At 37.5% G+C, this 22,497-nt stretch overlaps 1 protein-coding gene across 6 annotated transcripts in view; it reads left to right on the top strand.

The window, feature by feature from the left end:
• Positions 1 to 22,497, top strand: part of iglon5 (IgLON family member 5) — a 354,636-nt gene that overhangs the window by 259,183 nt on the left and 72,956 nt on the right. For all 6 annotated transcript variants that reach the window (XM_062062355.1, XM_062062352.1, XM_062062350.1 and 3 more), the window contains one exon: positions 15,889 to 15,970. In XM_062062355.1, the coding sequence (XP_061918339.1) occupies positions 15,889 to 15,970 (82 nt within the window). The remainder of the gene's footprint in view (positions 1 to 15,888; positions 15,971 to 22,497) is intronic.

Below are 22,497 nucleotides of genomic sequence, written 5' to 3'. Positions count from 1 at the left end.
AAAGTCTTCTCAGAACCCCCAAATAAACGTCTCTATTTGTTTGAATTCATACAATCATCAACACGCAGTAAGTCAAACAACGGCCTCAGGCGTACGCTGTAGGAAGTTGTCTTGTTTGCATCTCTACGTGCGCCTTAAAACTCCAGACTAAGTGTTGTTCTGCCCGCCAGCGTAAACAGGAGAAGGAAGTTTGCTCTCTGCAGAACACTGCGTGCATTTAACACAACTAATAATATCCATTTTAATGCCACCATCGAGCTGAATAAGGATATCACACTATGACGCTGTACGGAGAGGTGTCTTAGGAATAACATAAATTATTATTATATACAAAAAATATTTTTTTTAAATTATAAAACGGAAAAATATATTTTAAAAAAAGTAAAAAATGTTTTTTAATTTTTGAAAAAAAAATAAAAAATACATTTTTAGTAGGATATTGTACAACAAGTAATGCAATTTAATAAAAAAACGGGCATTTTTCTTTACTTGAAAAAGTAGCATATACACTACCGTTCAAAAGTTTGGGGTCACATTGAAATGTCCTTATTTTTGAAGGAAAAGCACTGTACTTTTCAATGAAGATAACTTTAAACTAGTCTTAACTTTAAAGAAATACACTCTATACATTGCTAATGTGCTAAATGACTATTCTAGCTGCAAATGTCTGCTTTTTGGTGCAATATCTACATAGGTGTATAGAGGCCCATTTCCAGAAACTATCACTCCAGTGTTTGCTCATTGGCTCAGAAGGCTAATTGATGATTGGAAAACCCTTGTGCAATCATGTTCACACATCTGAAAACAGTTTAGCTCGTTACAGAAGCTACAAAACTGACCTTCCTTTGAGCAGATTGAGTTTCTGGAGCATCACATTTGTGGGGTCAATTAAACGCTCAAAATGGCCAGAAAAAGAGAACTTTCATCTGAAACTCGGCAGTCTATTCTTGTTCTTAGAAATGAAGGCTATTCCACAAAATTGTTTGGGTGACCCCAAACTTTTGAACGGTAGTGTAGTTCAGACCTGGGCTAATTAAGGCCCGTTAAGTTTTTCAATCTGGTCCGCCGGACATTCCCAAATATTTTTTTTAGGTGTTTAAGATGGAAAGTGTAGCTGCCATTATGATGTGCACTCATGTTTTCTTATGACCGTAAGTCTTCAACTGTCAGGACGTGGACCTTTTCGCAGCTTACTGCGAGGATTGTTTTCCCGGGATGCGAACGAACTTGACACCCGGACAAGGCTTGCACGTAAAAACATGATTTAATCCATCACTCAAAAGTACTACAAAACAAAAGGCGTGCACAAGGCGGAGACACAGACTTGGCGCAGGGAACAAAACTAATACTTTAGCAGACTATGGACATGAAACGAAACAACACTTACTGTGGCGTGAAACGAGCAACATAAACTATATAAACAGAGCAGAGCATGAATCTATGGCATGAAAACTAGCAACAAGAGAGCAAAAAACAGAGTAAATCCAGAGTAATGTCGCCAGGACTCACTGGCAAAACAGGCTTAAATAATAGTCTCTGATTAAAACAGGTGCTTTAGTCAAACACATGAGACAGGTGTAACTAATCAGTCGTCATGGAAACCAAAACAAGGAAGCGCAAAAACGGGAACTATGGAGTCTTAAACAAACAGAACATAACTAAACAAAACATGATCTAGACCACAGATCATGACAGACCTATACAAAGTATTTCAATGGTTGGAGTCTGCGCTTTTGCATGATATACTAGTTACTATGGTCATCTAATTAGTTACTATGGTCATTTAATTAGTTACTATGGTCATCAAATTAGTTACTATGGTCATCAAATTAGTTACTATGGTCATCTAATGAGTTACTATGGTCATCTAATGAGTTACTATGGTCATCTAATGAGTTACTATGGTCATCTAATTAGTTACTATGGTCATCGAATTAGTTACTATGGTCATCGAATTACTTACTATGGTCATCGAATTAGTTACTATGGTCATCTAATGAGTTACTATGGTCATCGAATTAGTTACTATGGTCATCTAATGAGTTACTATGGTCATCTAATGAGTTACTATGGTCATCGAATTAGTTACTATGGTCATCTAATGAGTTACTATGGTCATCGAATTAGTTACTATGGTCATCGAATTAGTTACTATGGTCATTGAATTAGTTACTATGGTCATCGAATTAGTTACTATGGTCATCTAATGAGTTACTATGGTCATCAAATTAGTTACTATGGTCATCGAATTAGTTACTATGGTCATCTAATTAGTTACTATGGTCATCAAATTAGTTACTATGGTCATCTAATTACTTACTATGGTCATCGAATTACTTACTATGGTCATCTAATGAGTTACTATGGTCATCGAATTAGTTACTATGGTCATCGAATTAGTTACTATGGTCATCTAATGAGTTACTATGGTCATCGAATTAGTTACTATGGTCATCGAATTAGTTACTATGGTCATCGAATTAGTTACTATGGTCATCGAATAAGTTACTATGGTCATCTAATTAGTTACTATGGTCATCAAATTAGTTACTATGGTCATCGAATTAGTTACTATGGTCATTTGAGTTACTATGGTCATTGAATAAGTTACTATGGTCATCTAATTAGTTACTATGGTCATCGAATTAGTTACTATGGTCATCTAATGAGTTACTATGGTCATCGAATTAGTTACTATGGTCATCTAATGAGTTACTATGGTCATCGAATTAGTTACTATGGTCATCGAATTAGTTACTATGGTCATCTAATTAGTTACTATGGTCATCTAATTAGTTACTATGGTCATCTAAGTCACAGAAGTGTTTCCACAGAGTGTTTCCAGAGCCTGAAATGTGGGTGTCAGGGACGGACGCGGAAGGAGGTTTTTACAAGAAAGTTCTAAAGCTTAGTGATATATCGCATATATCAGATTGTAGGTGGGTTTTTTTTTTACCCTTCGCGTTCATATTTCACTGTTTGTTGCATTTTTGTTGTGTTTCGCTTGATTGTAAAATATGCCGATGGAGAGGGGGTGTGACGTCCATATGTTGTCAATATTCAGTGTTTTATCCTGCATAGTTAATATTGTAAATCCCGCATTCTTTATTTTCATGTACATTCTGGGTGTCTCATTCAGTAAAAAAATTTAAAATTCCGTTTTTTAAGGCGGTCTGTCATAACTTTTTTAGCATTCAATCAGACATTATGGTGAGGTTTTGTATTAATGTTCCTAAAAATCAGATATACTGGCCCCCAGACACATTTTTTTCTCTAAATGTGGCCCCCACCGAGTCAAAATGATTGTTATACTTTCATTTTGTGCAATTTCCTCCTAATGTGGTCTTTTGTCACACGTTTAAGTGTCAGCTGGCAGCGCTTCATAGCAGCAGTCGACCTCCAGGGGTCCAACTCCCCGCCCCTCTGTTGCGAGTTGTCGTGATTATATGTAACGTGTTTATGTGTGCATTGCATGGAGGTTTTTTCCCACTCCAGACTAGGCCCCCTTAGGAGCCCAGTCTAGATTGTATTTGTTTTACTCATCTTCTTCCCCAGCGTTTTACTTTTTTCTTATCTTTTACGGTGCCTTATGGCAACCCATCAGCGTTCCTGTTCTGTAACCCTGTACATTGTTTATTTGTCTCATCTTGAACGGGTTTGTGCTGAAAACATAGTTTCGTTGTACTTGTGCAATGACAATAAAGTCCTATCCTGACCTATCCTATCTTTCAGTGTTGGATCACTCTTACTCCTCTTTTGACACCGATGCTTCGTGTGATGTTTTGGGTTCCACGCCTCTTTGTACACTGCAAAAAGTCAGTGTTCAAAAACAAGAAAAAAAAATACAAAAGTTAGGGGCATTTTACTTCAACTAAGCAAAATTATCTGCTAATAGAACAAGAAAATTGGGCTTGTCAAGACTTTCCAAAACAAGTCAAATTAGCTAACCTCAATGAACCCCAAAATAGCTTAAAATAAGTATTTTCTCACTAATAACAAGTGCACTTTTCTTGGTAGAAAAAAACAAGACCTTTTTGCTCAATATGTTAAAAAATATTCTTAAATGAAGTAAATGCTAGTGCCATTATCTTGACATAATGATTTGCGCTCGGCATTACATTTCTTGCATTTTTCCATGGATAACATGACATCATCGCGTGAAGTGTGTGCTTTTTCAGTCAATTAGTGCGCAAGGAATATATATATATATATATATATATATATATATATATATATATATATATATATATATTAGGGCTGCAACAACTAATCGATTATTAAAATAGTTGCCGATTAATTTAGTCCTCGATTCGTTGGATCTATGCTATGCGCATGCGCAGAGGTTTTTTTTTTTATTTAATTTTTTTATTTTTTTTATTTTTTTTAACTAAACTTTTATTTATAAACTGCAACATTTACAGCTGAGAAACAATAATCAAAATAAGTATGGTGCCAGTATGCTGTTTTTTTTAAATAAAATACTGGATAGGATAGAAATGTAGTTTGTCTCTTTTATCCGATTATTAATCGATTAATCGAAGTAATAATCGACAGATTAATCGATTATCAAATTAATCGTTAGTTGCAGCCCTAATATATATATATATATATATATATATATATATATATATATATATATATATATATATATATATATATATATATATATATATATTTATTTATTTATTTATATATATATATATATATATATATATATATATATATATATATATATATATATATATATATTTATTTATTTATTTATTTATTTATTTATTTATTTATTTATTTATTTATTTTATTTTATTTTATTTTACAGCCGGGCCCCCGACCAAATTTTTTTTTATTGTAATTTTGAAGAATTTATCTGAATGTGCATGAACTATTTCTGTTCAAAATAGTTTCAAATGTCACATGTTAAATATTTGAATATTAACTGTCAGTTTACTGTACTGTGCCAACTGTACTACTATATGAGTACCTATTTTCTATTGTTTCATTGAAAATAAAACAGCAAAGTCCATTTGGCTGTCATCTGTTTTAATTATGAGACACAATTGTGTCAAAGTCATGATTTTTTTATTTCATGCTTGAAGTAAGAAATGATGACTTTAAAAAAGTAGTTTTATACTTGTGAGTGTTGATGACACAGCTTTGCAACAGTTGATATTCTAGTTTCAAGCATGTTTTACTCAATATAGTTCATAAAATCTCAGCAACAAGCTGTAATATCTTACTGAGATCATTTAGGACCAAAACACTTAAAACAAGTAAAACACTCTAACATAAAATCTGCTTAGTGAGAAGAATGATCTTATCAGTCAGAAAATAAGCAAATATCACCCTTATTTGAGATATTTCATTTGACTTAGATTTCACTTGTTGCAGTGCAATAAATTGTTCTTGTTGTTTTTTAACTTGCACTCCGCCTGCCGTTCTCTCCGTGACAATAAATCCCCTTCTTTTCCCTCGCAGAATGAATTAGTTAGCAACAAAAATGATAAAATGAGGTCTGCGCGTAAGCGTCGATGCAAATTGGTGGGGGAAAAAAGCTATGTTTGTTGCCACGGTGAAGTTGGTAGAGAAACCTCATCCCTGCTGCTTCGGCTCACAGATGAGACTGTGTGATGTGTGTGTGTGTGTGTGTGTGATGAGTGTGTGTGTGTGTGTGTTTGTGTGTGCGCTGAACACGTTGACCTGCTTGTGGTGTTGTGGGAGCGGAGGCAGCGTCGTGCAGCTTTTTGGCACGCCGGGTGCCAATCGAGCTGTGAAAATGGCAATTGAGTAGGGAAATGGGGAATAGCTCCTCGCTGATTTTGTAACCTTCACAAGGTTCGCGCACACGTGTCACTCATTCACTCCCAATGTGTGTGTTTGTGTGTGTTTGTGTGTGTCGCGACGGACGAAGGAAAAGGCCTCCTCCGTCTTCATATGTCGGCGAGTGCGCGTCTATGCGGGCGTGTCGCAGCCGCATCCAAGCCCCTAGCTGGAAAAGCGAATAGAATTAACCCAAATAAAGCGTGTAGCACGGCGAAGACTTGAAAGGGAACAGCCGAGGACGCCACCGGGCTGCAGGCGCAACTATTTGGCACAAATAAAGCATGGCTTTCTGAACAATGCCGAATACGCTCTCCCCCTCCTGCCTTTTTACGGTACGTTTACGCGACAATAACCTCGCAAACTAAAATGAGCTTAGGGTGGATTTTGAGAGGTGCCGCGTAGAGACGGAAAGCTCCAGGACCGTTGATCTCATGCTTGGATGTGAGGGGAAGCGTCCAATGCAACTTCCTGCTATAGTGGGACTGTAGTGGATTGTCCAAGGCTTAAACAGCAACAAAAGTGAAGTTAGTACAACAAGTTTATTTACTCATAGTCAAAAGTGCATAAGTTGGGTTGTTTTGTCCCTGCAAACAAACGGCCGTCCTCCGGAGGACTCACAAAAAGCAATCTCTCTCGAGTCCTGGTCTCCTGGGCATTTTTATCTGTTTCTTGGTGCGTCAGTCTGTTTTTCCTTGTGCATCATGATTTTGTGGTCTTCGATAGAGATGTCGGCCGACATTATCGGCCGATATATGCGTTAAAATGTAATATCGGAAATTATCGGTATCGGGTTTTTGATTATCGGTATCGTTTTTTTGTTTTGTTTTGTTTTGTTTTTTATAAATAAATCAACATAAAAAACACAAGATACACTTACAATTAGTGCACCAACCCAAAAAACCTCACTCCCCCATTTACACTCATTCACACAAAAGGGTTGTTTCTTTCTGTTATTAATATTCTGCTTCCTACATTATATATCAATATATATCAATACAGTCTGCAAGGGATACAGTCCGTAAGCACACATGATTGTGCGTGCTGCTGCTCCACTAATAGTACTAACCTTTAACAGTTAATTTTACTCATTTTCATTCATTACTAGTTTCTATGTAACTGTTTTTATATTGTTGTACTTTCTTTTTTATTCAAGAAAATGTTTTTAATTTATTTATCTTATTTTACAATTTTTTTTAAAAAGTACCTTATCTTCACCATACCTGGTTGTCCAAATTAGGCATAATAAAGTGTTAATTCCACGACTGCATATATCGGTTGATATCGGTATCTGTTGATATCGGTATCGGTAATTAAAGAGTTGGACAATATCGGAATATCGGCAAAAAGCCATTATCGGACATCCCTAGTCTTCGACATGTTTGTTTTGCAACATCCTTGAATCCCTTAATCATACTTAGACAATCAAAACATTCTGTAGACAGGTTGGCACGACTTAATATTCACTTTTGTCCCACACCCGGTCCATTCAATGGCACAGAATAGAAGAGAAAAGAAATGAGCGTACATTCTTGACAGACATGAAATATAGTTCAAAGGTCAGAAATTCTACTACAGGACAATCAGGCATTAGCGCACGAGGAGAGGCGAGAGTTGTGGCAAGGTCACAACGCTTTTGAGAATCCGCCAAATACGTGTTTCAAGACCGTAAGACCACGTACAAAACCCAAAACCAGTGAAGTTGGCACGTTGTGTACGTGGTAAATAAAAAGCGACATCGGTGTGTAAAGGATATCACCGCATGGGCTCAGGAACACTTCAGAAAACTACAGTCGGTCGCTACATCTGTAAGTGCAAGTTAAAACTCAACTATGCAAAGCCAAAGGCATTTATCAACAACACCCAGAAACGTTTCGCTGGGCCCGAGCTCATCTAAGATGGACTGATGCAAAGTTGAAAAGTGTTCTGTGGTCTGTTGAGTGCACATTACAAATTGTTTTTGGAAACTGTGGACATTGTCCACCTAGATGACGACATATCAAGATTGTCAGACTATTAAAAGGAATAAAATAGAATAGAATGGACTTTATTGTCATTATATTTGCTTATAACGAGATATACAAAACACTATAGAAATACAAAATACTGTACAATTTACAGAACAAGACAAGAGTACCGAAATAATAAATAACAATCAGTGTATTGCACTCGAAGGGTAATATTGCACAGTAGGGTATTAGGGTAGGATATTGTATAGGGGTGAATTATTATTATAAGTTAGAGTTCAATATGGTGACAGCTCTGGGAAAGAAGCTGTCTCTGAGTCTGTTTGTTCTGGCTCTGATGCACCTGTAGCGCCTGCCCCATGGTAGCAGGTGGAAGCCAGGGTGTGTGCCGTCCTTGGTGATGCTTTTTGCTCTGTTGAGGCAGCGGGAGTTGTGTAAATCCTTCAGGGAGGGGAGGGGGGCAGCCGAGGATTTTTTGTGCAGACTTTATGACCCTCTGAATCGCCTGTTCAGTGCAGCTGGCGTACCACACTGTTATGCAGTACGTCAGCATCCATGTGAGTTAAATTCTTTATTAAACTCATGACGTCTCGCGGGCCAAATTGAAGACGTAAAGGGGGCCTTAGTTTGGACACCCCTGACTTATACTGCATTTATGATCATAGTGTGGTTTTATGGTTTTTACTTGGTCCAGTGTGAGAGCAATCATGCAGCCAGACGGCCACCTGCTAGTGTGGGCGTCCCTCAATCCCAATTTAAATTCCTCTTTATTAGTCCACGTCTTGAGTCAAATGGAGTCGTGAAAGTTGGCGCTTGGCAGAAACTCTGTCGAGTTCACGTCCTTATTTCCTGTCCGCTAAGAGACGGAACCGGATGTGTGGAAACACGCCGGCGAGCCCGCGCGACAAAGCTCCGGGCGTCGTCTTCTTTTATGAAGAGGAATTTATGACTTAGTGCTTATGACATAGTGCTTACTATGAGGTCTGTCACACCGCTACCTCTCGACCTGGCTGTTATCTACCGCCCCCCTGGGCCCTATTCGGACTTTATCAGTGAATTCTCAGAGTTCGTTGCTGATCTAGTGACGCACGCCGACAATATAATCATAATGGGGGACTTTAATATCCATATGAATACCCCATCGGACCCTCAGTGCGTGGCGCTCCAAACCATAATTGATAGCTGTGGTCTTACACAAATAATACATGAACCCACGCATCGCAACGGTAATACAATAGATCTAGTGCTTGTCAGGGGTGTCACCACCTCCAAAGTTATGATACTTCCATATACTAAAGTAATGTCCGATCATTACCTTATAAAATTTGAAGTTTTGACTCTTTGTCAACAAGCTAATAATAATAATAACTGCTATAGCGGCCGCAACATTAATGCTGCCACAACGATGACTCTTGCTGACCTACTGCCTTCGGTAATAGCACCATTCCCAAATTATGTCGGCTCTATTGATAAACTCACTAACAACTTTGACGATGCCTTGCGCGAAATTATTGATAGTATAGCACCGCTAAAGCAAAAAAGGGCCCCTAAAAGGCGCACCCCATGGTTTACAGAAGAAATTAGAGCTCAGAAATTATCATGTAGAAAACTGGAACGCAAATGGCGCGCGACTAAACTTGAGGTTTTCCATCAAGCATGGAGTGATAGTTTAATAACTTATAAACGCATGCTTACCTTAGCTAAAACTAAATACTACTCAAATCTCATCCGCCTCAACAAAAACGATCCTAAATTTCTGTTTAGTACAGTAGCATCGCTAACCCAACAAGGGACTCCTCCCAGTAGCTCCACCCACTCGGCAGATGATTTTATGAATTTCTTTAATAAGAAAATTGAACTCATTAGAAAGGAGATTAAAGACAACGCATCCCAGCTACAACTGGGCTCTATTAACACAAATACGACTGTATATACGACGGACACTGCCCTCCAAAATAGTCTCTCTATTTTTGATGAAATAACATTAGAGGAATTATTACAGCGTGTAAGTGGGATAAAACAAACAACATGTTTACTTGACCCACTTCCTGGGAAACTTATCAAGGAACTGATTGTATTATTAGGTCCATCAGTGTTAAATATTATAAACTTATCACTTTCCTCCGGCACTGTTCCCCTAGCATTCAAAAAAGCGGTTATTCATCCTCTGCTCAAAAGACCTAACCTCGATCCTGACCTCATGGTAAACTACCGACCGGTCTCCCACCTTCCGTTTATTTCCAAAATTCTCGAAAAAACTGTTGCACAGCAGCTAAATGAACACTTAGTGACTAACAATCTCTGTGAACCTTTTCAATCCGGTTTCAGGGCAAATCACTCTACGGAGACAGCCCTCGCAAAAATGACTAATGATCTATTGCTAACGATGGATTCTGATGCGTCATCTATGTTGCTGCTTCTTGATCTTAGCGCCGCTTTCGATACCGTCGATCATAATATTTTATTAGAGCGTATCAAAACACGTATTGGTATGTCAGACTTAGCCTTGTCTTGGTTTAACTCTTATCTTACTGACAGGATGCAGTGCGTCTCCCATAACAATGTGACCTCGGACTATGTCAAGGTAACGTGCGGAGTTCCCCAGGGTTCGGTTCTTGGCCCTGCACTCTTTAGTATTTACATGCTGCCGTTGGGTGACATCATACGCAAGTACGGTGTTAGCTTTCACTGTTATGCTGATGACACTCAACTCTACATGCCCCTAAAGCTGACCAACACGCCGGTCTGTAGTCAGCTGGAGGCGTGTCTTAATGAAATTAAACAATGGATGTCCGCTAACTTTTTGCAACTCAACGCTAAGAAAACGGAAATGCTGATTATCGGTCCTGCTAGACACCAACATCTATTTAATAATACCACCTTAACATTTGACAACCAAACAATTAAACAAGGAGACTCGGTAAAGAATCTGGGTATTATCTTCGACCCAACTCTCTCGTTTGAGTCACACATTAAGAGTGTTACTAAAACGGCCTTCTTTCATCTCCGTAATATCGCTAAAATTCGTTCCATCTTGTCCACTAGCGACGCTGAGATCATTATTCATGCGTTCGTTACGTCTCGTCTCGATTACTGTAACGTATTATTTTCGGGCCTCCCTATGTCTAGCATTAAAAGATTACAGTTGGTACAAAATGCGGCTGCAAGGCTTTTGACAAAAACAAGAAAGTTTGATCATATTACGCCTATACTGGCTCAGTTGCACTGGCTTCCTGTGCACTTAAGATGCGACTTTAAGGTTTTACTACTTACGTATAAAATATTACACGGTTTAGCTCCAGCCTATCTCGCCGATTGTATTGTACCATATGTCCCGACAAGAAATCTGCGTTCAAAGAACTCCGGCTTATTAGTGATTCCCAGAGCCAAAAAAAAGTCTGCGGGCTATAGAGCGTTTTCTATTCGGGCTCCAGTACTCTGGAATGCCCTCCCGGTAACAGTTAGAGATGCTACCTCAGTAGAAGCATTTAAGTCCCATCTTAAAACTCATTTGTATAATCTAGCCTTTAAATAGACCCCCCCTTTTTTAGACCAGTTGATCTGCCGTTTCTTTTCTTCTCTCCTCTTCTCCCCTGTCCCTTGCGAGGGGGAGTTGCATAGGTCCGGTGGCCATGGATGAAGTGCTGGCTGTCCAGAGCCGGGACCCCGGGTGGACCACTAGCCTGTGCATCGGTTGGGGACATCTCTGCGCTGCTGACCCGTCTCCGCTCGGGATGGTTTCCTGTTGGCCCCGCTGTGGACTGGACTCCCGCTGATGTGTTGGATCCACTGTGGACTGGACTTTCACAATGTTATGTCAGACCCACTCGACATCCGTTGCTTTCGGTCTCCCCTAGAGGGGGGGGGTTACCCACATATGCGGTCCTCTCCAAGGTTTCTCATAGTCATTCACCGACGTCCCACTGGGGTGAGTTTTTCCTTGCCCGTATGTGGGCTCTGTACCGAGGATGTCGTTGTGGCTTGTACAGCCCTTTGAGACACTTGTGATTTAGGGCTATATAAATAAACATTGATTGATTGATTGATTGATTATTAAAGCTCCAGGCTTAGACCCGCCGCTATATTGAGGTCAGCACGCCGGCGGCGGCGGCGATAGTGGAGGACGGCGCGGCACGACCGGCGTGGTATCGGGCTGCGGGCCTCGGCCTGGTGGACACGTAAAAGTCATCGCTTATCTCTGGTTGCACCGCAGACAAATTAAAGATTTTTGTGTCCAGCACAAATCACCGATGCACATTTTTGTATTTCCTCTTCAACAAATAAGTCAGGGACGTGTCAGTGCAAGTGTGTGTGTTTGTGTGTGTGTGTGTGTGTGTGTTTGTGTGTGTGTGTGTGTGTTTGTGTGTGTGTGCGACGTCCCTTCTGTTACCGTCCCTTCATTTCACGCTCCGGCACCCCCGCATGAATCCTTTTCCTCGGGCTCATTATCGGCGCCGTTCAATGAACTTCCCGCCAGAATGCAGAGAGGAGAAGCAAGATGATTATTCAGGCGCGGGGGTCAGTGCCGACATCGTGACTCTTTTGTTTAACACATTTGAGGACTTTCCCTCCATAAATAAGTAAGCAGGGTTGGTGTGGCCCTCAACTGTAATGCATAGAAATGACAACATAAATGTGCCGCTTGAAAAGGCAGACATTGAAAAACTGGAGTCAAAGTGGATATTTATCTTTAAGACGCCATCGCTGGTAGACACTCTAAGACAGGTGTGCCCGTTACGTCGATGGTGGAGGGTGTGTCAAAAAAAATACACCTAAAAATTAGCGGTCATCAATCTTCACCAAGACGTGACTCACGGCACCCGAGGGTCTTGTGAGATGACGCCGGCTGCTGCCAGATCATTATTAAGAAAAAAAGACCGACGGGAAGGCGAGAAACGCTTTTTATTTCATAAGACTCTCGCGTCAAAACTCTAAAGCAGGGGTGGGCAATTAATTTTTACCGGGGGCCGCATGAGCAACCCGAGCACTGCTGGAGGGCCACATCGACAATATTTCAATTAAATTTTGCTCAATATTATTTTTGATGTATACCGTAAGATAAATAATAATAATAATAATAATTAATAATAATAGTAATACTTCAACATAGTGTGTGTAACAGCATTCCATGACTAATATAAATAAATTAACATTAATAATAAATGACAGTAAAATAAGCACACGTATGACTGAGGAGTCATAGTGTAACTTTGTGTGGTGTTTGAGTTGTCCGACTTTTTGTGTGGCCATAAACGCACCAGTGGTTTAGTGCTATGCGTGTTGGTGACAGATGACAAGTTGGTTTTGGCCTGGTTTGTACGGCAGAAAATGACTAGTTTTTCCAGATAGAAGTGTTTTACTCATGTTTTTGGTGTGGTTATGGCCGAATAGAAACAGTTTTGCTCAATAAAGTGATCGATATAATTCCTGTCCTCGAAGCATCTCGATAGACGTTACAATAATTGAACGGTGTTCAATTGAACGGTGTTGACGAACACCGTTAGGGCCGCTTGTTGTCACTGTCACTCAGAGTTGCATTGCAAAATTACATAGAATAAATGTGTTTAATTTGTTTAGAATTCAGATGGGATTTGATTTGGTGCGCGGCATATATTTGCTGTGCGCAGAGGACGCTTGAGCAGTGCGCAATTGCGCAGGCACGCACCTTAGAGGGAACGTTGCTTGGCAGTCCATGTCTTGTTGGAAACACGCCATTCTTCATCAACTTTTCTCTTTTTAGTGTCTCGGGTGTAAACCGTGCATCACTTGTCGCTGCATGTGCACCTTCACTCGCAGGTTACACACGGACACACGCCCATAAATAATACTTTTCAAAATAAAAGCAGCACAGTTGTATTGCGCGCACGACATAGATGTTTTTTCAACTTTATTTTGTAATTTGTGATTGCAGCTGTTCACATTCACTCACAATCACGCACACGCATACGTCCACACGGAAGTAATACAAATAACGATTTTCAAAACAAAAGCAGCACCGTTGTATTGCACACTCGACATAGATACTTTTTAAAATGTATTTTGTAATTTATAATTGGCCTCACGCGGGCCGGACAGGGACGCACAAAGGGCCGGATGAGGCCCGCGGGCCGCAGAATGCCCAGGTCTGCTCTAAAGACTGACTGCACAGTTCCTGTCTTCACAATAAAAGCGCTGCTCCATCCTGCCTGCGCTAACAAAATAAGAGTCTCAGAAAGCTAGCACGCACAAGCTAGCAAGCTACGGAGTTTGCCGCCAATGTACTTCTTGTAAAGTGCATAAAAAGGAGTATGGAAGCTGGACACTTTCATGTGGTATTGGACAGAAAGGAGGACTTTATTTCTCCTCCATTTGAAAATGTGGAGGTTATCATCACTACTGTCTGATTCCAATCAATGCAAGTTTTTTGTGTTTTATTTTATTTTATTTTGTGTTTTATTTTATTTATTTATTCATTAATTTTAATTATTTTTATTTCTTTTTAATATTTTTTCAATGCATTTTATTTTATTTTATTTTATTTTGTGTTTTTCTCCTCCATTTGAAAATGTGGAGGTTATCATCACTACTGACTGATTCCAATCAATGCAAGTTTTATGTGTTTTATTTTATTTTATTTATTTTGTGTTATTTTATTTATTTATTCATGTATTTATTTATTATTTATTTTTTATTCCTTTTTTTTAATTTTATTTTTTTATTTATTCATTTTATTTTATTTTATTTTGTGTTTTTGTCCTCCATTTGAAAATGTGGAGGTTATCATCACTACTGTCTGATTCCAATCAATGCAAGTCATCACAATCATACCAATTTACAGCATATTATTAAGAAAAAAAGACCGACGGGAAGGCGAGAACCACTTTTTATTTCACAAGACTCTCGCGTCAAAACTCTAAAGACTGACTGCACAGTTCCTGTCTTCACAATAAAAGCGCTGCTCCATCCTGCCTGCGCTAACAAAATAAGAGTCTCAGAAAGCTAGCGCGCACAAGCCAGCAAGCTACGGAGTTTGCCGCCAATGTATTTCTCGTAAAGTGCATAAAAAGGAGTATGGAAGCTGGACACTTTCATGTGGTGTTGGACAGAAAGGAGGACTTTATTTCTCCTCCATTTGAAAATGTGGAGGTTATCATCACTACTGTCTGATTCCAATCAATGCAAGTTTTTTGTGTTTTATTTTATTTTATTTTGTGTTTTATTTTATTTATTTATTCATTCATTTTAATTTTTTTAAAATATTTTTTTAATGCATTTTATTTTATTTTATTTTGTGTTTTTCTCCTCCATTTGAAAATGTGGACGTTATCATCACTACTGTCTGATTCCAATCAATGCAAGTTTTTTGCGTTTTATTTTATTTTATTTTGTGTTTTATTTTATTTATTTATTCATTAATTTTTATTTTTTTTAAATATTTTTTTAATGCATTTTATTTTATTTTATTTTGTGTTTTTCTCCTCCATTTGAAAATGTGGAGGTTATCATCACTACTGTCTGATTCCAATCAATGCAAGTTTTATGTGTTTTATTTTATTTTATATTGTGTTTTATTTTATTTATTTATTCATGTATTTATTTATTTATTTTTATTTTTTATTTTTTTTTATTTATTCATTTTATTTTATCTTATTTTATTTATTTTATTTTGTGTTTTTCTCCTCCATTTGAAAATGTGGAGGTTATCATCACTACTGTCTGATTCCAATCAATGCAAGTCATCACAATCATACCAACTTATATTCTTGTCCTCATGAAAGAAAGGAATGTTAACACCTTTCACTTGTTAACCTCTCTTTCATAAATAAATGAATATAAATGATGTATATGAATGATCCCCTCCACTTGGTACATTGAAAAGTAGCTGACCTGCAGTCAAAGTGTTCTAAGACTACTTCAGAGTAGAAGTTTGCACAAACAAATACGTGTATAAAGAAATATGTTAGACACTTGAACAAAGTGGCATCGCCAACTAATGGCCTGGCATGCCTGTTGTTGTTGTTGTCCTTTTTACTTGAAAGGTATCTGAAAGCGTGCGGGTGTTTCTTAGCCAAGCATCTGTCGTGGCCTTTTAATTCTCACCGCACTCTCCTGTGTTCCTTGGCAGGCTCCGCCGTCCACGGAACGGCAGAATTTGGGCAGCTGCCGGACAACATCACAGTTTTAGAAGGAGAGAACGTCACTCTGAGGTGAGTCTTGATCCGCTACACCTGCACACGCTAATTACATGAAAAACATGTTTGTCTCACACACACACACACACACACACACACACACACACACACACACACACACACACACACACACACACACACACACACACACACACACACACACACACACACACACACACACGCACGCACACACACACACACACCTGGCACAACAAGCGCATGCCAGACTCCCGCCATCGCACATCCTGCCATGTTTCTCTGTATTGTTTATTTAAAAACAAACGGCATAGTTTGTCGTCCTTCCAAGGCCATCCCAGGCCAGCAGTGAGGAAAAGTTGTTTTATTTGCTTAAATGAGGCTTATTAATATCAGTGGCGGGCCGAGCTGTTTCCCACCTAGGCCTTCAGTGATGTCCCACTTCAATGATGACCTCTCCAAATAGCATCACTGATGTCACCACATGACCATTGCTGCACAAATACTAAACAGGAACACATTTACGCACTACTGAGCATTAAATCACATCAACAGTGTACAAAACGGGTTATTTTCTGGCGCATTTAAAAATCAAAAAACCCGCATCAGTAATTAATACATATCTTATGTGGTAATGTCAAAATCAAAATAGCAAAAAACATATTAAAAGTGAAAAAATAAAGAAATAAAATATTTGAACTCACAATTTGTAGCACCCATTCTACACGTATAAGCCAGTGGTATCCCTCGTAGTCGCTTGGTTGGAGTGGAAGTGGCGAGCATTTCATCATTTCATCATTTCATCCAGGACAGCTGAGCCAGCTTCCGGTCTCACAAGATGTACAAACGTAATTTCTCTTTAAATATCCTTCTTGAAAATAGCCTTGCAAATATACAGTATATCTGCCACCTGATCAACATTTTGATCTCCTTCTTTATGGGTTAAAAAAGTGATTTCTCTGCTCGCCTAGTATGGCTACTGCGCAACACTGCCTGCTTCACTAAATTGCAACTTGGGATTGGATATCATTTTGGTGTAGAAAACAATAATAAAGAGATGATTTTGGGTGTAGAAAACAATAATATATAGATTAATTTTGGTGTAGAAAACAATAACAAATTGATGATTTTTGGTGTAGAAAACAATAATAGATTAATTTTGGTGCATAAAACAATAATAAATAGATGCATTTTGGTGTAGAAAACAACAATAAATAGATTAAATTTGGTGTAGAAAATGATAATAAATGGATGAATTTTGGTGTAGAAAACAATAATAAATAGATGAATTTTGGTGTAGAAAACAATAATAAATAGATGATTTTGGTGTAGAAAACAATAATAAATAGATGATTTTGGTGTAGCTGCGATGAGGTGGCGACTTGTCCGGGGGTGTACCTCGCCTTCCGCCCGAATGCAGCTGAGATAGGCTCCAGCGACCTCACGCGACCCCCAAAAGGGACAAGCGGTAGAAAAAAGAAGGATGGATGGATTTTGGTGTAGAAAACAATAATAAATAGATGATTTTTGGTGTAGAAAACAATAATAGATACATTTTGGTGCATAAAACAATAATAGATGCATTTTGGTGTAGAAAACAATAATAAATAGATGATTTTGGTGTAGAAAACAATAATAAATAGATTTTGGTGTAGAAAACAATAATAAATAGATGATTTTGGTGTAGAAAACAATAATAAATAGATGATTTTGGTGTAGCTGCGATGAGGTGGCGACTTGTCCGGGGTGTACCTCACCTTCCGCCCGAATGCAGCTGAAATAGGCTCCAGCGACCCCAAAAAGGGACAAGCGGTAAAAAAAAAAGGATGGATGGATTTTGGTGTAGAAAACAATAATAAAAAAAAAATATTTTTGTTGTAGAAAACAATAATAGATACATTTTGGTGCATAAAACAATAATAAATAGATGCATTTTGGTGTAGGAAACAATAATAAATAGATGATTTTTGGTGTAGAAAACAATGATAAATAGATACATTTTGGTGTAGAAAACAATAATAAATCGATGAATTTTGGTGTAGAAAACAATAATAAATAGAAGATTTTGGTGTAGAAAACAATAATAAATAGAGGACTTTTGCTGTAGAAAACAATAGATTAATTTTGGTGTAGAAAACAATAATAAATAGATGATTTTTGGTGTAGAAAATAATAAATAGATTAATTTTGGTGTAGAAAACAATAATTATTGGGATTTTTGCTGTAGAAAACAATAGTAAATAGATGATTTTTGGTGTAGAAAACAATAATAAATAGATGATTTTTTGGTGTAGAAAACAATAATAGATTAATTTTGGTGCATAAAACAATAATAGATGCATTTTGATGTAGAAAACAATAAATAGATTAATTTTAGTGTAGAAAGCAATAATAAATAGATGATTTTTGGTGCAGAAAACAATAATAAATAGATGCATTTTGGTGTAGAAAACAATAATAAATAGATGCATTTTGGTTCAGAAAACAATAATAAATAGATTAATTTTGGTGTAGAAAACAATAATAAATAGATGATTTTTTGGTGTAGAAAACAATAATAAATAGATGAATTTTGGTGTGGAAAACAATAATAAATAGATGATTTTTGGTGTAGAAAACAATAATAAATAGATTATTTTTGGTGTAAAAAACAATAATAAATACATGCATGTTGGTGTAGAAAACAATAATAAATACATGCATGTTGGTGTAGAAAACAATAATAAATTGATGATATTTGGTGTAAAAAACAATAATAATTGGATAATTTTTGGTGTAGAAAACAATAATAAATAGATGATTTTTGGTGTAGAAAACAATAATAAATAGATGCATGTTGGTGTAGAAAACAATAATAAATAGATGCATGTTGATGTAGAAAAAAATAATAAATAGATGATATTTGGTGTAGAAAACAATAATAATTGGATGATTTTTGGTGTAGAAAACAATAATAAATAGATGATATTTGGTGTAGAAAACAATAATAATTGGATGATTTTTGGTGTAGAAAACAATAATAAATAGATGATTTTTGGTGTAGAAAACAATAATAAATAAATGATTTTTGGTGTAGAAAACAATTATAAATAGATGATATTTGGTGTAGAAAACAATAATAATTGGATGATTTTTGGTGTAGAAAACAATAATAAATAGATGACTTTTGGTGTAGAAAACAATAATAAATAAATGATTTTTGGTGTAGAAAACAATTATAAATAGATGATATTTGGTGTAGAAAACAATAATAATTGGATGATTTTTGGTGTAGAAAACAATAATAAATAGAAGATATTTGTTGTAGAAAAGCACATGAGTGAATGTGTTGGAGCATTCACACAACGACTACTTACTACTAAAGACGTCCTAGCGCCTCAATGACGTGTTTGTGCTAACGACGTCTGTATTATTTGTTGCTATTCTAGTTAGCGTGTGTCAGGGAGAAAAGTGAAAAAGTCATGTTTTCCTTGGTTGTTATTGTGCGACGCAGGAAGTGCTGATCAAAAAGAAAAGCAGGCGTCAGAAAGTTTACGCCCCGGCCGAGGAAACGACAAAGGAAGGTTAGTTGCTGTCACAGCACACCTTCTCTCTCTTTGCTGGGACAAAGAAGAATTACTTGAAAAAGAGTCGATATTTGTGGCTTATAGCCAGAAGCTGCTGGCTTGATGTGTGGGAACAGTCCAATCTCTAGAATGTTCCTCGGTGCCACACACCTTCAGGCAGGTGCAGAGGATCAATGTCACCTTGGTGTGTTTACATGACTGTCTTGATGTTCAAACCACAGCCAGCGTCTCAGGAGTCACGTCTCCTCACTCCGTGTTTCTTAACATGTGTTGGACAAACTTTGTGGCCTTAAAAAAAAAGTAAAGTATTCCTCCGAGCGTGACCTTGCAGCACGAGGCTACGCAGTCAAGTTCAACTCAAGGTTGGTTTCTACTAGGGTGGTCCCCATACCAGTATTTTGGTACTGGCACCAAAATGTTTTTCGATACTTTTCTAAACAAAGGGGACCACAAAAAATGTCAACATTGTCTTTATTGTAACAACAAATGTTCGTGTACATGAAACATATGTTTATTATTGTCATTTAGTCCTTCAATAAAATAGTGACTTGTCTTTTAGTAGTAAGTAAACAAACAAAGACTCCTAATTAGTCGTATGCAGTAACATATTGTGTCATTTATACACCTATTATTTTGTACACATTATTAAGGACAAACTGTAAAAATTGATTATTAATCTACTTGTTCATTTACTGTTAATATCTGCTTATTTTCTGTTTGAACATGTTCTATCTACACTTCTGTTCAAATGTAATAATCACTTATTCTTCTCTTCTTTGATACTTGACATTAGTTTTGGATGATACCACACATTTAGGTATGGATCCGATACCAAGTAGTTACAGGATCATACAATAAAATATAATACCTAATAAACCAATTACAATATGTAGGGATGTCCGATAATGGCTTTTTGCCGATATGCCGATATTGTCCAACTCTTTAATTACCGATACTGATATCAACCGATATATACAGTCATGGAATTAACACATTATTATGCCTAATTTGGACAACCAGGTATGGTGAAGATAAGGTACTTTTTAAAAAAATGAATCAAATAAAATAAGATAAATAAATTAAAAACATTTTCTTGAATAAAAAAGAAAGTACAACTATAAAAACAGTTACATAGAAACTAGTAATTAATGAAAATTTGTAAAATTAACTGTTAAAGGTTAGTACTATTAGTGGAGCAGCAGCACGCACAATCATGTGTGCTTACGGACTGTATCCCTTGCAGACTGTATTGATATATATTGATATATAATGTTGGAAGCAGAATATTAATAACAGAAAGAAACAACCCTTTTGTGTGAATGAGTGTAAATGGGGGAGGGAGGTTTTTTGGGTTGGTGCACTAATTGTAAGTGTATCTTGTGTTTTTTATGTTGATTAAATGAAAAATAAATTTTAAAAAAACGATACTGATAATTAAAAAAAACGATACCGATAATTTCCGATATTACATTTTAACGCATTTATCGGCCGATAATATCGGCAGACCGATATTATCGGACATCTCTAATAATATGGTTAAAAATACTGATATAAAGGGTAGGTGTCGCCCTGATTTCTGTTTTAACATGTTCTATCTCCCCTTCGTTAAAATGTAATAATCACTTATTATTCTCTTCTTTGATACTTGACATTAGTTTTGGCTCATACCACACATTTAGGTATGGATGTGATACCAAGTAGTTACAGGATCATACATTGGTCATATTCAATGTCCTCATGTGTTCAGGGACATATTTACTGACTTTATAAACATAATATACATTTAAAAAAAAGGAAAAGAGATTTTATCACGTTAAAAAATATCAATGTCATCATAGTAGTATCGACTAGATACGCTCCTGTACTTGGTAGCATTACAGTGGATGTCAGGTGTAGATCCACCCATGGCATTTGTAGCTATTATATCCTCCTATGGTGTGTAGTGAAGCATGTTTAGCTATTCCTTGTCCTCCACTGATAATGGTACTTGCAAGAAACATACTTTATTTGTTGCCATGAAAGCTAGGATTAGTGATTTAGAAGTAGCTAAAACACTGCGGATGGACGTTAGCCGCTAGATAGCTAGCCATGTCTTAAAGCAGCTCTTCCTGAGGGTGTTTCAGTGTTATAACTTCACCTTTATCTTTACTTTTTGCACCAAAACGCATCCATTCCCCCTTTTCTGTCTACACGCTGTGTCTGCTTGTAAGTACTCTGTGTGTGTGCGCTGCCCAACATGCTCCTCTGCTTGTAAAACCAGCAGCTTGTATACCGTACAACCCTAGTTTCTACTTTTCCACGCAGGAAGTTGGTGAACGTACTTCAATATTTGGGTCAACACTCTTTTTTTGAGTGCGGATATTGCAGCGGAAATATGTTTTCCTTATGTTGTTTGGGGGTTTTCTGCAACCTATCACAGGGTGCCGATAGGGAGCCCATCTGAGGCAAATGTCCCCCAATGTCGGGGACATTTGCTTCACGAGTGGCAATAAAAGGGCATTTTTCATAATCGTGTGTGTGTGTGTGTGTGTGTGTGTGTGTGTGTGTGTGTGTGTGTGTGTGTGTGTGTGTGTGTGTGTGTGTGTGTGTGTGTGTGTGTGTGTGTGTGTGTGTGTGTGTGTGTGTGTGTGTGTGTGTGTGTGTGTGTGTGTGTGTGTGTGTGTGTGTGTGTGTGTGTGTGTGTGTGTGTGAGCTTGAACCGGACTGGACGGCCCGTGGCTGGCAAATAAAAGACAAAAGAGCTTTCTAAATAAACTCCACTTGAATGTAAATCACTTTTGCCCAAGTGACTGGAGTACTTTTTGTTGTGCTTGAGACGACGCCGTTTGATGTGGGCCATTAAGACGAGCTGCATTTGATGTTATTACGCTTCTCATTTCCTCTGGGCTCACAGTCCTGCAGCAGCGTCAACGCAGACGTGATTAAGTTTAAAATTAGATTAATACGCCATTTGTACACAGATTGTCATTTTTATGGTGACGTTACTTACACCAGAGCATC

Source organism: Entelurus aequoreus, linkage group LG11 (genome assembly GCF_033978785.1).
Source record: "Entelurus aequoreus isolate RoL-2023_Sb linkage group LG11, RoL_Eaeq_v1.1, whole genome shotgun sequence".
Taxonomy (NCBI): Eukaryota; Metazoa; Chordata; class Actinopteri; order Syngnathiformes; family Syngnathidae; genus Entelurus; species Entelurus aequoreus.
The sequence above is the reverse complement of the archived record's forward strand: the minus strand, read 5'-3'. Positions and strand labels throughout refer to the sequence as shown.